The sequence below is a fragment of the Cheilinus undulatus genome, linkage group 5 (assembly GCF_018320785.1).
Source record: "Cheilinus undulatus linkage group 5, ASM1832078v1, whole genome shotgun sequence".
Lineage (NCBI taxonomy): Eukaryota > Metazoa > Chordata > Actinopteri > Labriformes > Labridae > Cheilinus > Cheilinus undulatus.
Window position 1 is genome coordinate 21,070,861 of NC_054869.1, and position 17,812 is coordinate 21,088,672.

The 17,812-nt window shown below is 38.3% G+C and overlaps 2 protein-coding genes across 2 annotated transcripts; both read right to left on the minus strand.

Moving 5' to 3' along the window:
- Positions 1-140: 140 nt before the first annotated feature.
- Positions 141-4,605, minus strand: LOC121509569 (arrestin domain-containing protein 3-like). Its single transcript, XM_041787024.1, has 6 exons — positions 4,491-4,605; positions 3,576-3,636; positions 1,255-1,405; positions 1,043-1,139; positions 358-614; positions 141-278 (listed from the first exon to the last, which is right to left on the minus strand). Exons 1-6 carry the CDS (start codon positions 4,603-4,605, stop codon positions 141-143), a joined length of 819 nt encoding a protein of 272 aa, XP_041642958.1.
- Positions 4,606-14,953: 10,348 nt separating this feature from the next.
- On the minus strand, positions 14,954-16,967 carry LOC121509570 (arrestin domain-containing protein 3-like). Its single transcript, XM_041787025.1, has 4 exons — positions 16,709-16,967; positions 16,385-16,445; positions 15,248-15,398; positions 14,954-15,080 (listed from the first exon to the last, which is right to left on the minus strand). Exons 1-4 carry the CDS (start codon positions 16,965-16,967, stop codon positions 14,961-14,963), a joined length of 591 nt encoding a protein of 196 aa, XP_041642959.1. The 3' UTR covers positions 14,954-14,960.
- Positions 16,968-17,812: the final 845 nt, after the last annotated feature.

The following is a 17,812-nucleotide window of genomic DNA, read 5'->3' on the forward strand; positions in this document are numbered from 1 at the left end:
GCAAAAAAGAATAGATTTCTACATTTCTACATTTGTTATACAAACTAATCCTTGAGATGCCATAGTTCGCCCCATAGTCTTGATAACAAGGGGAAGGAGCAGAAGGTACAACTGTATGTCGGAAAGCATCTTTGCATTTCTTAGTTTGCGAATGCACCAGATCTGTAGGCAACCAGATGAGAAGGCTGCTGCTGTCCTTCAGGCTCTGGTAAAGCAGGAAGGATGACGATGGGGAACTTGAGCGTAGGGTCAAAAGCATACTTGACATCCAGGTAGACCTGTACAGGAGACAAAGTAATTACTCATTAGAATCAGCATGAACCATTTACTCACTGCTTTGCGCCAATAGATACACACCTTGAGTTTGTACTCCACTCTGAGGAGTCGACAGTTCAGGATCGACACACTTGTATCATCTGGGATGGTGATGGTCCTGGTGACAGTCTGAGCAGTAGAAGGTGGGATGGGATCACCCACCTCTTTCAGGATTGGTGTGGTTTCAAGTTTCTTGTGTTCATTTACAAAGTAGCTGCACTTCCTACACAAAACGTACTTGGGCTTCACTCTACGAGATGATTTGTTTTGAATGCAAGCAATGACCTGCATGCCTTCCCCTGAAAAGACAGAGAAGTATCACATATTGGCATCCTTCATCATCCCGCTTACTCATGTTGGCACCCACATTTCAGCAGTAATATGCTATATTTCACTGATACTTCATAGAATAGATATCAAATGAAGCCTTGCATGACAATAGAAAGTTTACTGGTTGTACTCTCATACTACAAACCAATAAGTCGGGATATTTAAGGTCCATATTAATATGTCTAAAATATTTTATGCTGGTTTGAATGCAGAGTAGTTGTTTCTTAAGTCACACTTTACAGCTTATCTCTTTATAATCTACAGGCCTTTTTAAAGGTTTTTAAGCGAAGGGACATTGAGCTTAAATTCCTACAAAGGTTTCTCTTATACAACAACCCACTGATGAGGTAATCTGTGAAGGGGATGCATTATTATCACTTGCATAATTGAAAATCACCTTGGTAGAAGCCTGTTCTTGCAATTTTTACAATCATTGCAATTGTTCCAGAAGAAAAACACATCCTTTTCTTTTCAACAACCTGCAGCTGCGGAACCTGATTAGAAAGTTATTACAAAAAATCAGAGTTAGTGTTACTTCTTATTACTGCAGCAGTGTGAAAGTCAAACAGCTAGCACACAGATGTGTCTGTATTTGTGTTGGGTGGGTACCATCATTATTGGGTGACTGTTTAGAGCCCCTCTGTAGATGAGAGTAAATTCAGTCTTAGCTGTGCTGTCCATTCTCATCGAACGGCTCAGGATCGCCTCCAGAGTGTATAGGATCTTCCCCTTGGAGCCGCTGAAGGAAGACGGCAGGGGTCTGCAAGATGTGACATTGAAATATTAGTAAATATTGTGCTTGAGAGGGATCTGACTGCAAACTGTTTATCTCTGACAGCTACTCTCACAGACCGTTCATCTGAAATTTCCTATATCTCTCATAGGAAGTGCCATAATTTTGCAAACATTAAGGACTAAACCACATTTAATGAATAAAACAGAAAAGGGCCAGAGGTCTAATCGGGGATCAGATTAGGTATAGACTTGTTTTAGAAGTAGTTAAACAAAAAAGTGGAACGCTTCAGCTTTTGTAGCGTTAGCTAAAGCTCGCATAGCTAGGCTAGCTACGTAATGAATAGTACTACATAGGCCAATGTGGCTAAGTTAGCTTTAGCGTCATGAGCTTTAGCAAATGTAGCTAAAGCTAACATAGCAACATAGACAATAGTATATTCATAATAATAATTTTATTAAAGCAGTGTTTAGGTTACACCCATGTACACAGATGGCCCGTGTTCAAGTACGGCCTGTGGCTCTATCACTGCATGCCATTCCCGAGCAGCAGAACCCAAACAGGAGATTAAGACAGCAGAACAACAAAGACAAACTAAAATAAACAACAACCTATATATGAAACCCAACCAACATTATTGCCCAGACATCATGAGTTATTTTTAGTACTGTAACATCCCAAGACATCACATGAACTAAGACATCCTGACACATTGTAAAAACTAAGACATCCCAAGTTGCCATAAGAACTTTGGCATCCCAAGACATCTAACATGTCACATGATATCATAGGGACCCTTGAGTACCAGACCAATACAGGAACCCAGCTACAAAACTTGAGACCAAGAGGACCAAAGATACAAAAAAATTAAAAGGTTAACAATAAGAACAACAGAAAAGGTAAAGTAAAACAGGGAAATGACAGGCAAAGGCCTACATTTCAGGAAGGGAAACACTAATAGAAATACAAGAAGTAAAATTACAAAATAAACAACCAGTAAGGTCAGTCAAAATGAAAACAATAAAAAGAGTAAAATATTCTTAAACATAACATTTCTGCATAGCTCGCATAACTGCTTTGTTGGATTATCTTTAGTTACATTAGCTTTGTAGCTCAGTTAACTGTAAATAAGTTAGCTTTAGAAACGTTAGATTTAGTTAATGTAGCTAAAGCGAACTCAGCTACATATGTAACATAGATACATACCTTAAATTGTTGAATTTTGAGCTTAGCTTTAACTACATTAACTATGCAGCATCACTATCTGAATAACTTAGCTTTGGCAACAGGTGCTTTAGCAAACTGAGCTAAAGCTAACTTAGCTACATGGAAAATATATCTACATAGCTTACATAGCCGCTTTGTGAGCTTAGCCTTAGCTACATTAGCTCCCTAGCCCCATTATCTATAAATAAGTTAGCTTTAGCAATCTGAGCTTTAGCAAACATAGCTAAAGCTGACTTAGCTAAATAGGTAACATAGATGAATAGCTTAAGTAGCTGCTTTGGGAGCTTAGCTTTAGCTGCGTTAGCTACATAGCTGACGCAGCAAATGGTGGTACGTCAGCTAAACTTGCATTTGAATGTTTTCATGGGAGACAAGCTTTCTTCCTGTAAGTAGACAGTTTAATTGGGCTCATGAAATGTTTTGTAATCAGGTTTTGCAGGTCTGATTTTAACTTCTAACTCTTGGTATTCTAACCATTACCTTAACCCTTACACTAACTCTAACTGGAAGTGTAATCCAATTTTATTTTGAAAGTTTTAGCCTCCATTCCGCTGTGAAATAAATACATGGTTTTTGAGAGTGGCCATCAGAGATACACAGTCTGCAGACAGATTGTTCTTGTGTACTCTGCCCAAAAAATGCCATCCCGGCACCTTTCTGGGTGAAAATATGCCACCTGACTGAGAGACAGAGATAAATGGTGTCTTTAGGGTTTTAAAAGCTTTACAATCAAAAAAATAAACAGTTTGATGGTTCATAGGAGATCAATTTCAGTGGCTGACAAGGTTAGCTAAAGGTTATCCCCATCACGCTTGCCAATGTGTTAAGAATCTGTTAACAGGCAGGCAAAATACAGCAGCAGAATGACCCTTGTCCACTCAGACAACCAGGTTGGACCTAGTTAACATATAAACAATACTAGCAAATGAGATCATTTTTGTGAATTAAACATTTAATTTCAGAAACTCACAGGGCAGGTATCTGAACGTTGAATGGGTAGACGTGGCGACCCGGGCAGATAACGTTGTCACCTGAAAGCCAATAAAATTTCATAGTTCCATTAGTGTAAGCAGAGGTTTGTTTATCATGTCATAAATGGATGCAGTACACCACACCTGTCAGCATGACTGTTGGGTTTATTTGCTCTGATGTATTAGTGAGATAACGCATGGAAAAATGGTGTTGAAACCTGTTTGCTATCAGTAAAATGGGACACAAATCACAAGGCTTCCTGTATGCTTAAATCATGATTTAGAGTGATGTGAAGAGGAAGATGAGAGACACCAAACTCAACAATACAGATGAGCTGAAGACTGCTATCAAAGCAACCTGGGCTTCATAACACCCCTGCAGTGCCACAGACTGATTGGCTCCATGCCACATCTCATTGATGCAGTTATTTTTACAAAAGGAGCGCCAACCAATTACTGAGTGTGTAAATGGGCACAATTATATGTAAGTATAACTTCTTGAATTAAATCACAGGAAAAAAGTTTTCATGTTATTCTATTTAGATGCACCCATTTATTTAAGGAAGGTATATACTTTTAAAAATATCACATTTTGTGCTGCTACATACAGAGCCAGTGGATAGCATGGAAACAGAACAAACTACAGTAAATATTATTGAAATAAAAAAATTCATATAACCCACTATAGAATCAAATGTTATGTGTAGTAACAGTGCAGGGCCTGGTGATATCCTTTGAGGCCATGCTAAAAACTACTAAATATAATTGACAGTTACGGAGGTAAGAGACTCCAAAACAATCACAACAAGTGAGTAAAAACCAAAGCACTGTTGTGCCACCCTAGTGTCACCTATATAATGTGCAAAATGAATCTGGTTTATTTCTGAAGAGAATCAAAGGAGTAGACCACTTACCTTGGTTTGCCTGAAGAATGTCATACTGGATGCTGAAGTACTTATCCTTGCCATGATATGTTACTTTTGTGTTTCCATAATCTTCAGTCCATTTGACTTCTGTTTTCCCCTTCATCTTTAAAATGAATGACTTTGCTTTGCATTGTTTTTCCAGCTCCAGTGTAATTTTGCCTGAAATATAATCCCCACTGGTGAAAACATTCCTTCTGTTTATGGGATTATATTGCACCGAAATCTTGATATTACTAAACATGACTGACTGTTTGACAACTGAGGAAGTGGCAGGTGAACTAGAGGAGTGGGAAGAAAACACACTGTAGTTAATCTGCATATCTCTGACCCACTTCCTCCACAGCATCCTACCACGAAAATGTAAATTCTATAAGATACACTTTCCATTGTAACACTGGTTAAATGTTGTTCAAAGTTTTTTCCATTTGTGGATAACGGCACTCACCGTGGTTCACTGGAGTCCCAAAGCCTTAGAAGTGTCTATTTAACCTTTTCAAGACTGATAGATGTCACTGACTTTGTTTCTAATCTGTTCCTGGTTATATTTTTTTTATTGCAGCATGATGAATAGCTTTCTTGGATCTTTTAGCTTTCTTCACTTTATCAGACAGGTTCTATTTAAGTGATTTCTTGGAGGTCCAGTAGTAATCAGGCCTGGGTGCGGCCAGCTAGAGAAATTAAACTCATCTTTCAGCTTTATATGTAGTATTTGTTTTTTATGTTTATGAAATACTGTTTTGAATAAAAACAAGCAAAAATTGTAGTTCTGCTGGCTCTGTTATTTTTTGGTGGTGTTTAGACTAACACTTAAAATTAAAATGATCAGGATTGTAACATTTATGGCAGTGGGGGTTGAGGAGGTGGAAATAATATGATAAAACAAATTAGCCTTTGGCTTCATATACAGTCATGGAAAAAATTATTAGACCATCCTTGTTTTCTTCAATTTCTTGTTCATTTTAATGCCTGGTACAACTAAAGGTACATTTGTTTGGACAAATATAATGATAACAACAAAAATAGCTCAGAAGAGTTTAATTTAAGAGCTGATATCTAGCCATTTCCCATGGTTTTCTTGATAATAACCAAAATCACTTAAGTTCTTACATCAATAGCTATGGCATTGTACTGCCAAAAACAGTGCTTTTAGGCATTCCATATTTTCTTTTCTGTCTGTTAGTCACATGATACACACAGGAGTTAGTACTTGATTGCATAACCATTGTTTTTGATGACTGCAGCCATGCGTCTTGGCATGCTCTCTACCAGCTTCTGAAATTTTTCTGCTGTCACAGCAGCCCATTCCTGTTGCAAAAATTCAACCAAATTTGCTTTGTTTTAGGGCTTGTGATTCTCCATTTTGAGTTTGATGATGTTCCACAGGTTTTCAATTGGATTTAGATCTGGTGATTGAGCAGACCAAGGCATGGTTTGAATGTTCTGGTTCTCCATCCAGGCTTTAACTGACCTTGCCATGTGGCAAGGGGCATTGTCTTGTTGGAAAATCCAGTCATTCGAGGCAGGAAAGAGTTTATCAGCTGATGGAAGAAGACTGTTTTCAAGAGTAGCCCTGTACGTGACCTGGTTCATTCACCCTTCACACAATTGCATTTGCCCTGTTCCACTCATACTGAAACAACCCCAGATCATCACCAATCCACCCCCATGTTTTACTGTAGGGACAAGACAGTCTGGTTTGTAGGCTTCTCCAGGCCCCCTCCTAACCAGTAAGTTGGCTGGAGTGGGCATCAACTCAAAATTGGATTCATCACTGAAGAGAACCTTAGCCCAATCATCAACAGTCCAATCCTTGTGATCCCTAGCAAAGAGTAACTGGGCCTTCCTCTGCCTTTCATTGATGAAGGGCTTCTTCCATGCCCTGTGTGACTTCAGACCAGCTTCAAAAAGTCGGTTTCGAACTGTCCTTGCTGAACAAGTCACATTTCTCAACAGTGCCCACTCATTTTTAAGGTCCCTGGAGGTCTGACAACGATTCCTGACACAGGAACAGATGAGTGCACAGTCCTCTCGTGGGGTAGAAAGACGTTTCCTGCCTCGACCAGCTAGCAATTTGGTAGTACCATGTTCAGTACCTGTCTCTTACTCATGCCAATTTCCAGCAGTGCTGAGATGGCTGCCTTTGTGGCTTCACATAATTCTTTTGTTTTAGGCATTATGTTAGAGCTGACAACTTCTGAGTTGTGCTGCGGTTTGAGTGTAAGCAGTAAACCACTCTAGGCCTTTGCATGTGCAGTGCTGCTTATGACATGAAATGGCCTCTTATATACCCTGGGAATACAATTAAGCTTAAGCATGTCAAATAGGACATAAAGTATTATGGAATCAGTTGCATTTTTTGTCATGTTCATTGTATTCTTCAGGTAATATACCTTTAGTGGTATCAGGCATTAAAATGAACAAGAAATTGAAGAAAACAAGGGTGGTCTAATAATTTTTTCCATGACTGTATGCTTCAGCCTGCCCTGTCGTTGCCATTGTGAATGTTAGCTGTGAAACAGCGCACCCTGCCATTACACTTTTCTCTCATCTCTGCCAACTTGTTGCGTAATTTCAGTGTAAAAATACATGCTAATTTCTTAGTATACTTTCCCCATCCTCAGCACTATAAAGCAATCTAATGCTTTCGAAATGAAATGGTGCTGTAATGGAAGAAACTGTCAGAAGGGCTGAAAATGTGATTAATGATTGTCATTAATCATTGCTAATTCATCATTGTTAACTTGTTTGATCATTTATCCATTATCACTGACTTTAAATACTGTAAATATTCATTAAAAAAAAACTGCCGCTGCTGCTACTGCAGCTTGGTGAGAAAGCTTAAAACCACACAGCTTTCAGAAATAGTTCATGCAGTTACACGGAAAAAGTAAAACCACAAAGAGTTTTTTTTCTACCACTGGTTGTTCCAGAAAGTATTGTTTAAGTTCACAATGAAATAAGCAAACTTAACATTCAGTCAACACAGTTTAAAAAGAATAAGGTCATGCTCATGGTTCATAACTTATTATGAGTAATGTTTATGGATATATACACAGTAAAAACCGCAGTGTTGAAACTCAGTTTTACATTGATATAACACCCAAAGTGTAATTTAAATTCTATTTTGAGTTAAATGGCCTTCAGTGTTTGAGTTATTTGACAGTGTTGATCCATTTAACTCTGTAGAGTCAAATGATCTAAGCCCCGCCCACTGCTATATCAAATCTAATTTTCCCATGATGCCCTCAGTCAGAGTGTTTATATGTGTATTAGGTATTTTAAATTGTGTTTAGATGATGCAGTTGTACAGTGATCATTGCTGAGATTCCTTTCCTCATGGTTTGGTGGATTGTGTTCTTTTTTTTGTTTTGTTTTGTTTTGTTTTGTTTTGTTTTGTGTTTTGTTTTGTTTTGTCTTTAAGTTTTCTGCACCATTAGTGAAATGGTTTACTGATTTAGTGACTCCCGCCTGTGGAGTACAAGAATATATGAGTGCATCTGATTGGCTGTCTGATTATGCACCCTTTAACAAAGAACTAGATTATGAGCTTGAAGCATGTTTGTGGTGTATGATATTGCATAGGGTTGTTCTGGTTCTAATTCAAGTATCAGAAATACATCTGATACTGTTTATACACCGATCGGATACCACTTGGTTAAACTTTATATTTTGCTCCATTTAGCCATGCTAAATATTAGCACTGTAAACCGGAAATCTGTTCTTCCGTGCTGCTGGAAAACACTGCATGCACGGGCTACCGAGCAGCAAAGAAGAACCAACAAACCAAAAGTGACACCATTTTTTCAAAATAAATAACATAACACTGACTCTGTTGATGCCTTTGAATCTCTTGTGGCAGCTTTTTCAGCGAGCCTCAATAATAAGCCAAAAAATAACTTTAGGGTCAAAGAGATGCTGTATATTATGATTCTATTTGTTGAGCCATGTTCTGAGTCAGATATAGGTCTAAAATAATTTGCTAGTCTGCACAGTTAGTCCAGAAAGTTCACACTGATATCGGATCAGTACTCGGTATCAGCCGATACCCAACACCTTGGTATCGGAATCATATCGGGAAGGAAAAAATGGTATCTGAACATCCCTAATATTGCATTTGTTATTTCCTTGCAAATTAGACTAATTAAAAGTAGATGATAAGAATTGCAGGTAATTGATTTAATCTTTAGATAAACGAATACAAAAAGAAATGGAGAGCAACGTTATAATTCAGTCGCTGTTATGACCTGTGAGTAGGTTACAACTTATTCCTTTATCTGTCATATTTTCATGGCTGATATCCACATAATACACTGTCAAAGTACAGTGTGTGAAGTGAGGTTTCAGTGCGAGAGAGGGAGGTGTTAGAGCCATAAAGTAATTTAGGTATAGTTTTGCATATTTTGCCTCATTTAAATAGTAATTTATTTATTTTGACTTTATATTAGATTGTGAGATAGTCTTACATGTAATCTTTCTCTAATATTGGTTTATTGTAGTATTTGCATCTAATCAGGATATCTGTTCCCGATTAGTTTGTCCTGCTACACAAACTGACCCTCTGCAGTAAAGCACAGCCAAGTGTAGTAAAGTGATATGAGGACACCTGGAAAGCATATGCTCTGAGGGGAGGGACTTTCAACTAAGCAGGATAGGGAGCAACAGTATTTCTGGCCATCATGTTGTCTTAGTGGTTGCTGTTTAGGAAATATTGAAACTTATTTTGGATGTAAAGGCAAAGAAAGCTTTAACTGTCGACTTTATTTTTGTGAACTTTTTGATTTTTTGTGATGAAGAGACGGATTGCTCTATTTTACCTGCCTTTTTTCTTCTTTTGGATTATGCTTTGAAAGCACGAGTCAGAAAACTTCATGTCCTGCAAGAAGTGGCAAAGAAGGTTTTGGTTTTTTTGTTGCCACTACAGGAGGGGTTGGGCGGGGGCGAGTGAGCGAGAGAGAATAAAGCAACAGGCGCTTAACTAAACCATCAATGACCCATCTATCTGTTATATTTCCATGGTTGATATCCACATGATAAATGAGCAAACACCGGTGTTTGAAGTGAGGGATCAGTGCAAGAGAGAGAGAGAGAGAGGAGGGGTTGGTGGGGATGAGGCAGCAAGGAGGATGCAGCGGGCACTATTTTGATTCATCAGTCACCCATTTAAATCGTTCCCCTCTACTGGACAGTGACGCAGCACACAAGTGCGAGCGCAGCACCTCCTCCACCAACGAGCACGATGCTCCACTGACACCTGTTCGTACTGGCGCTGAACGAGACATCAACACTAACAATATTCAAAATGACCGAACAGGCTGCTGGTCAAAGGATCAAGGGCTGTAGTTTTGCTTAAAGAACAACTGACTCACTGGCAAAGACAAAAAGCCTGGATCTACAGTGACAAAGTCAGCTCACAGATGGAGCAGAGACTCAGGGTGTCAGTGAGTGGATGGCTGATTCATCTTTACATTTGGCGACAAAGAACAACTGTTAATTTCACTGTTTTTAATATTTCTATTTCATTAAAGAGTCTTTTTACTTTTTATGTACAGTATAAAATGTTTTATTTTAAATGTTATTTCATTTGTTTTTTAAAGATTTATTTAAGGGCTTGTTGCATTTATTTGGAGAGGACAGGACAGTGGATGGTGTAGGGAATCATAAAGAGAAAGTCAAGAATACTAGGACTATGAATGAAAAACAATAATTGGCTTACTGACCACAAAATAATCTATTTCAAATGCTGAGTCTAGTGGGGGGAAAGCATTTTCCCCCACTAGACTTATCTAAGGAGCATTATTGTTAATAGTAGTTAATTTTTATGTAAGTTTTTACATTTCTGTGTTGACAATGACCAGCTTCCTGTTAATAAAAGAGACAGTGGGACATTTGATCCATGTGGATTGGACTTAGAGGTGACTGTTTTTGTTATTTCTTTGTACTATGAATAATATACTGCCATTCAGCTAAATTACTACGAAGAAATGATTTTTGCTCTATAACGCCCAAATTAGGTCTGGGATTGTGTGAGAAAAGAGTACTGGTACTCATTTTTTCCACTTAAAGCACTGAGCCACAGTGGCTCCAATGAATGCTATCAGCTCTAATAGATATGATGGAATATGAGAAAGGTCATTTTGTGATCAAATAAATTCTATTTATTACATTTCAATGAAACAATAAAACAGACATATTAATAGCGGTTCATTTTTCAGGCTTTCTGTCACATCTGCACCGAGGTGGCTCCAGTTATTTTAGTGGTTGGGGAATTCAGCTTCAATGGAACAATCTTTACACGGAAAACTGGTGCTTATTGGACAAACTGGACAAATACTGGTGCAAAACCAATGTTGCATGAGAACAAAAATGTCAGAGAGGGAAGCAGAGGATGAGATGGAGGTCGTAAATGAGCTAACATCGCTTGTGGTCTGTTGTTTCTGTTAATTCATTTACATAGAGCATGAAGGAAAGGGAAGTTTAGCAAGTATGTTGAGAAAAACTGAAGCAACATTGCCAGTAACTTCAACAACCTGTCCCAGAAGATAAAAGCATCATGTGAAAATGCAGGTAGTCTCACACCAGAAACAAATCACCTGGGCTGTGACTTTGGAAAACCTTACGTATGGCGGAATTGACAGGCCAGATACACAGCTGTGCAGTGAGCTCTGACTCCAGCATGCAAAGCCGACAACTTTGTGGACCTCTTGGATTCTGAATGGCTGTTCATTTATAAGCATTTTTAAGCTTCTGGGTTTTTTCTGGCCATAATTTAACTTAAGACAGAGTTCACAATCACACACTTAGAAGAAGTTTTCACGAACACTTGGTGAAGTACTCTGAGTCTTTCTCACAGGCTCATCATAAGGGTTTTTCCAAGAAGGACCCGCTGCACCACACAGCTGACTTGACACACATCACACAATCAGGTTAAGAGGAAGTGCTGTGGTTCACCCATCCCAGGGCCTCTGTGCTCAGAAAAGACCCTACAGCTGCTAGGCAGAGAGAGTAATTAATAGAGTTTTGTAACATGAGCAGGATGGGTAGCAGAAATGGTAACAATTTAGATGGGCACATTGAACCAAACAATTAGGGAAGTAATGTCTGACTTTATAGCTAAGTCATGGTGTGTTTAAACGCCAGGATTCCAGAAAATAAAGTTGAAGAAACTGAGACAACTTTAAGGGAATAATACTAAAACAATTGCAAAAAAAAAATGGGTCAAAAGTGGCAGCAATAAAAAAAGTGATGAAAAGAAGTTGAAAATGAAAAAAAAAAAAAACGGAATATGAAAATGGGCAAAAATGGCTGAAAAATGGTGATAAGTGGGTAAAAAGTGGCAAAAAAAAGTCAGATTAAGTTGCAAAAATGGGTCAGACTTTCACACTATGTTAAAAAATGAAAAAAATTGCTAAACGTAAAATAAAAAGTCACATAACAACCAAAAAACAGTGGTGAAAAACAGTTAACAAGTGGAAAAATGGGTTTAAGAGGCAAGAAGGGACAAAAAGTGGCAAAAGGTTTCAAAAATGCATGAAAATAGGAGTAAAAAGGTGTAAAAAAAGAGCTGCACAAATGTGTTCAAAGTAGACAAAAATGGGCTGAACAAGGAAACGTGGTGAATATGAGCAGAAAAATGTGAAGATAGGCCAAAAAAGTGGCATAGTTGGTTAAAAGTGACTGAAAAGTTGTAAAAATGGCCAGCAGTACAAAAGGGTTTAAAAAAAAAAAAACAAAAGGCAAAAATGAGTAAAAAAAAGAAACAGTGGGCTTAAAGGTAGGAACGTGGCAAAAGAGTAGAAAAGTGGTGAAAAGTGGTAATAGTGAAAAAGTGGGTTAACAGACACAAAGATTTGTGAAAGAGGCAAACACAGGAAACTGTGTGGCCTTCACATGGGCCAACCACTCTGCCAGGTGGCGCAACCACAAATAAATAAAGCCTGGTATGTCTCTGACCCATTTACATATTGTAATTATGTTTAGAGCTCAATCTCTTACAAAGTTTTACTCATGAAACTTTTCAGGCCATGTGTAGAATAGACTTCAAGACACAATAAGAACTGCATCTCCTTCATATTGTACTTCCTTTCTTACACAGAGATTTAGTCAATTGATTCTAGGATTTTCTATCAAAACCAGCCAGGGATGGGTTATAGGGATGGGGACATAGCATGCTTTTGCCCTGACAATCAAGTTCCATTTGTCTCCTGTACAGTTCTACCTTGTTTACTCATTAGAATCAACATGAAGCCTTGTTAATGTTGCTGATTATATTGTAAAGACAGATGCTTTTTTATGCAGACTCCAATCAGGCTTTCATGTGTTATGTGTTCATGTGAGAAGAGGCTTCCTAGCCACCCTGCCATAAAGCCCAGATCGGTGGAGGGCTGCAGTGATGGTTGTGCTTCTGGAACTTTGTCCCATCTCCACACATGATCTCTGGAGCTCAGAGTGATCATCTCAGTCTGGTCACCACCCTTACTAAGGTCCTTTCCCCCCTGATGGTTCAGTTTGGTTGAGCGACCAGCTCTTGGTAGAGTCCTGATTCTGCCAAACTTCTTCCATTTGAGAATTATGAAGGCCACTGTGCTCTTGGGAATCTTCAGTTTCGTAGAATTTTTGTGGCCTTCCCATAGATCTGTGCCTTGCAACAATCCTGTCTCTAAGCTCTGCAGGCAGGGTCTTTGACCTCGTGGCTTGGTTTTAGCTCTGATATGCATTGTCAGCTGTGAGGCCAAATCATGTCCAGTCAACTTAATTTGCCCCAGGTGGACTCCAATCAAGCTATAGAAACATCTTAGCAAGGATCCAGAGAAATGGAAGTAATCAGAGGTACATTTCAAGTGTTGTTGCAAAGTGTCTGATTACTCATGTAAATGTCATATTTGAGTTTTAATTTTTTTTTTTTTTTTAATGCAACGCTTTTTAAAAAACTGTTTTCACTTTGTCATTATGGGGCACTGAGTGTAGGTTAATGAGAGAAATTTTTTTTTTTTTTCAACTGGCTTAAACATAATATTGAAAAAAGTGAAGGGGCTCGGAATACTTTTTGAATGCACTTTATACTTTATGCTCATATATTGATGTAAAGAAGGAAACACATTGGAAATCATATGTTTCAGGATACTTAACACGAAAAAAGAAGAATCTCATTCACTCAACATCATATCATCGAAATTAGATTGACACAGACAAACTGGTCATCTTTCCATCTGAGATTTAGTCAACAGATTCTAGGATATTTTCCTAAAATCAAACACAGGTACATGTCATGCATATGACTCAGAGGGTAGAGCAGAAGGGCCTGTGCATGGTGGGATATGTAAGAAGCTGTTTCCTCCTGGCATGTCTGAGTTTGCAAACGCCCCAAATCCGTAGGCAGGATGAGAGGGATGCTGCTCCCCTTCAGGCTCTGGTAAAGCAGGAAGGATGATTACAGGGAACTTGAGCTCAGGGTTGAAAGCATACTTGACATCCAGGTAGACCTGTACAGGAGACAAAGCCATTACTCCTCATGGAGTCTTGTTAGTGTAGCTGGATGTTTTATAGAGAGATACACACCTTGAGTCTGTACTCTACTTTGAGGATATGACAGTTCAGGATTGACACGCACGTATCAGGTGGGATGGTGATGGTCCTGGTGACAGTCTGACTTGCTGATGATGGAATGGGATCACCAACCTCCTTCAGGATGTCTTTGGTTTCAACTTTCCTCTTTCCCTCTGCAAAGTAACTGCATTTTCGATACAAACAGTACTTTGGTTTGACTTCACGAGATGATCTGTTCTGGATGGAAGCCACGACCTGCATGCCTTCCCCTGAAAACAAAGCAGAGCTCAGACATAAGTAGAGTTGGTACATTTGATCTAATACAATACCTTTGACAAAATTCTTCACAGAAACAACAATAAAACATCACAAATGTACAAAACAGTGTTTCAGATGTTAAAAAGACAGTTTGTAAAGATGTGTATTTTATTGAAAGCATCAGCAGTGCAGTGGATGAGAGTTTCAAAGAGTCAGCGCCACACATTCAAAAGCACAATCACCTTTAGTTTTTCAACAAACCTGAGGGACAACAAGATGACCCTGAACAGGAGAGGTCTTAAAGTCAATTCAGACGCTGATTGGTAGCTGTAAGATGTAAGCAATTCACACAGGGGTAATGCGAGTTGTCCTTTTGGACCTAGTCTGCAGTCTTACAACAGAATTTCAGGGCATTTGTAGGTGACTAAAGATTTATTCAGGGCAGGTAAAAAGTGAGTACAGCAGTCAAGCCAGATAAGATGTTCAGAGCAGTGCAGTGAGATGCTTTGCTAACCCTGCATGTCCAGTATGCTTGTTTTCTTATCTTCAGGCCCTGAAAGCTCTTTAGCATTGAGACTTGGAGATATAAATGGCCCAAAGAGCTTATCTTTTACTGCAACTCACTGTTGAGGATATCTGTAAAGGGGATTATCATTTTCACTTGCAGGATTGTAATTCACCTTGCTGGAAGCCTGTTTTTGATATGTTTACATCCATTCCTACTGTTCCAGATGCAAAAACCTTCATTTCCTCTTTAATGGCCCGCTGCTGAGGAGCCTGACAAGACAGACAGAGATAGAAACTTAGTTAATCCTTTGCAGGAAATTGCTTTGTTACAGCAGCAAAACAATAATAAAAATGAATAAGAAAAAAGGATTAAAAAAGAAGAAATGTGCCGTGTCAAAGTCAAACAGACAGCATACAGATGTGCGTTAGGTGAATACCATCACTGCTGGGTGACTGTTTTGGTCCCCATTGTAGACGAGGGAAAACTTAGTCTTGGCTTTAATGTCGGTTTTCTTCGAACGCCTCAGAATTGCTCCCAGAGTGTATTCGATCTTTCCATAGAAGCTTTTAAAGGAGGGCAGCAGGTCACTGCAAGATGTGACATCACAATCAATGACTCCTTCTCAGCGGCAAAGAAACACTTCTGTCAGAAGTTGATGCTTTGAAAGCACAAAAAAGCACTACACAGTTTCCCGTGTCAAGTTAAAATTATATTATTATTATTATAATTATAATTTTTTTTTTTTTTTTTAAGTAAATCAGCTCTTTGTTTTGATTTATTAATCCCAATGGTAGGATGATAGAAACAATTTATTATTTTTACAAAGAATACTTATGAAATTGTTACTGATAATGTTCCATTTGGTGCGTTTTGTTGATCAAAAGTGCCAAAGCTACGTTGACACTGCTAGCACTGCAAAATGTTGTGCTTTTCATTTAATTACTACATTTTCAGTCAATTTTGACTCAGAATCAACCTGACTGGTGATCTATCAATGCTTATTAATACAGGGAATTTAACTATGACTAAGGTTGCTTTCTTGGTACAAACATTACAAATAAAATAATATTCAAATGTAAATCATATATCCACAAGCTTAAATAACACACCAGTGCTATGGAAAAAATACAAGATGTAGTTTATTCTAAAAGCTAGTTTTTATTTTAAGTTAGCTCTATGTTGCATATACTGCATATGCATAGATTCATTGACAGTATGACTTTAAGTACAATAACTTTGGTGTTTATTTGTGAATTTAAAGAATCATCATATGGATCTTTAGATGGGTATGCAGTTAACTTGTATTGCATCTAATGTATGTGAATTTTTAAATCACTTTTTTTTAACCAGTTGTCTTGTTCTGAGGGAGAAATAAATTACAGTCCTACTCTGTTTGCAGAATCAAGCAATGGAATACCTCATAAAAAGTAAGCAACTACATGCTCTGCTTTCTTGATCAGTCAACCATCATGCTTTGACTTGAGTGCACTGCTAGATATCCCATATAGACTTTCGTATTACTTGGATGGAAACAATTGATGTAAAAAAGACATTTGCAAGAACAAAAACTCACTGTGCAGGTATCTGTAAGGTGAATGGATAGGCATGACAACCCTGGTCGATAACACTGTTACCTGAAAGCAAAGGTGTTAGCTAAGGCGTTTTTATCCTGCCATAAACGGATATAGTAAGCAACACCTCCCATCATGACTTTGTAGGGTAAAAGTGTCCATCTGCTCTGAATATCAGCGTTAGATAATGTGTGAAAATGTTGTTAAAACCTTTTTGCTATCAGAGTTAATGGGAAAAAATTAAAAGGATGTTGACAGACTTAATATGGCCAGAATAATTTGGTTACAGGTTATGTCTGAAGAGAATCATAAGGAAGATAACTTACCTTTTTTTGCATGAATAATATCTTGCTGGATCCGGAAGTATCTTAACTTGCTGTGGCAAATTATTAATGTTTTTCCACGATTTTCAGCCCATTTGACTTCTGCTTTTCCTTTCAGTTGTACAGTCAGTGACTCTGCTTTGCAGTCTTTCGCCAGCTCAAGTGAAATTTTCCCTGAGATATAATCCCCACTGGTGAAAATGTCTCTTTCATTTATGGGATTATATTCCACTGAAATCTTTATGTCTCTCAGCATGGCCATTGTGTAGTCATAGTACAGGTGAGGTGAGACAGCGGGGACTGAGAGTTTATTCATAAAGAGCCGTATCTTATACAGACAGTGACGTTAATTTTGGCAATAATTAAACCAGAGCTAAGCAATGAATGTTGCTCATAAAAACTGGATTTTCAGATAGTAAACAAAAGTACTGATTTAAATAGTGTAAATATTCCTCTTAGTGAGGTAAAATGTAGAACTGATTGTTACAGTTCACTTTGTTTTCTTCCGGCTATAACAGTGGAATTTTTCTGCCCAAGAGGTTGATTCAAGAGTGTTTTGCTGCAGCCCAGAGTTGTGACTTCTCCTATAGGATCCTCTAGTCCAGTGGTTCCCAACCTTTTTTCCTTTGAGCCCTCCTACTTGTATCTAAGAAAACTTGAGCCTCCCCAGGCCTGACACGAAAAAAAGTAGTGATACTTTGAGCCCAAAATTAACCTACCTTTGAATTATTTTGTTGTGTAAATCCAAACAAAGTAGCCCTACACACAAATTCTTTCACCCAAAAAAAAACTTGTACAAAATATTCATGAGTGTTATACCATGATTTCTGTTAATATGTGCAAATCTATTTTTTAACAACCTCAGGGAAGACAGACCTCACGCCCCCCTAAGGGGGTCCTGGACCCCAGGTTTGGAACCAAGGCTCTAGTCTACCTCTAATCTAGTTTACTCTGAAGCTGCTGAAGCAGCGCCCCCTGAAACATTGTGATCTTCAAAATAAAATCTTGATTCTGGTCTTCAGGCATGGGGCTCCAAGGAAAAATGGTTGGGAAACACTGCTTCAGATCAGTCAGCTCACTCAAATGACTCCTCTGACCAGTCTGTAA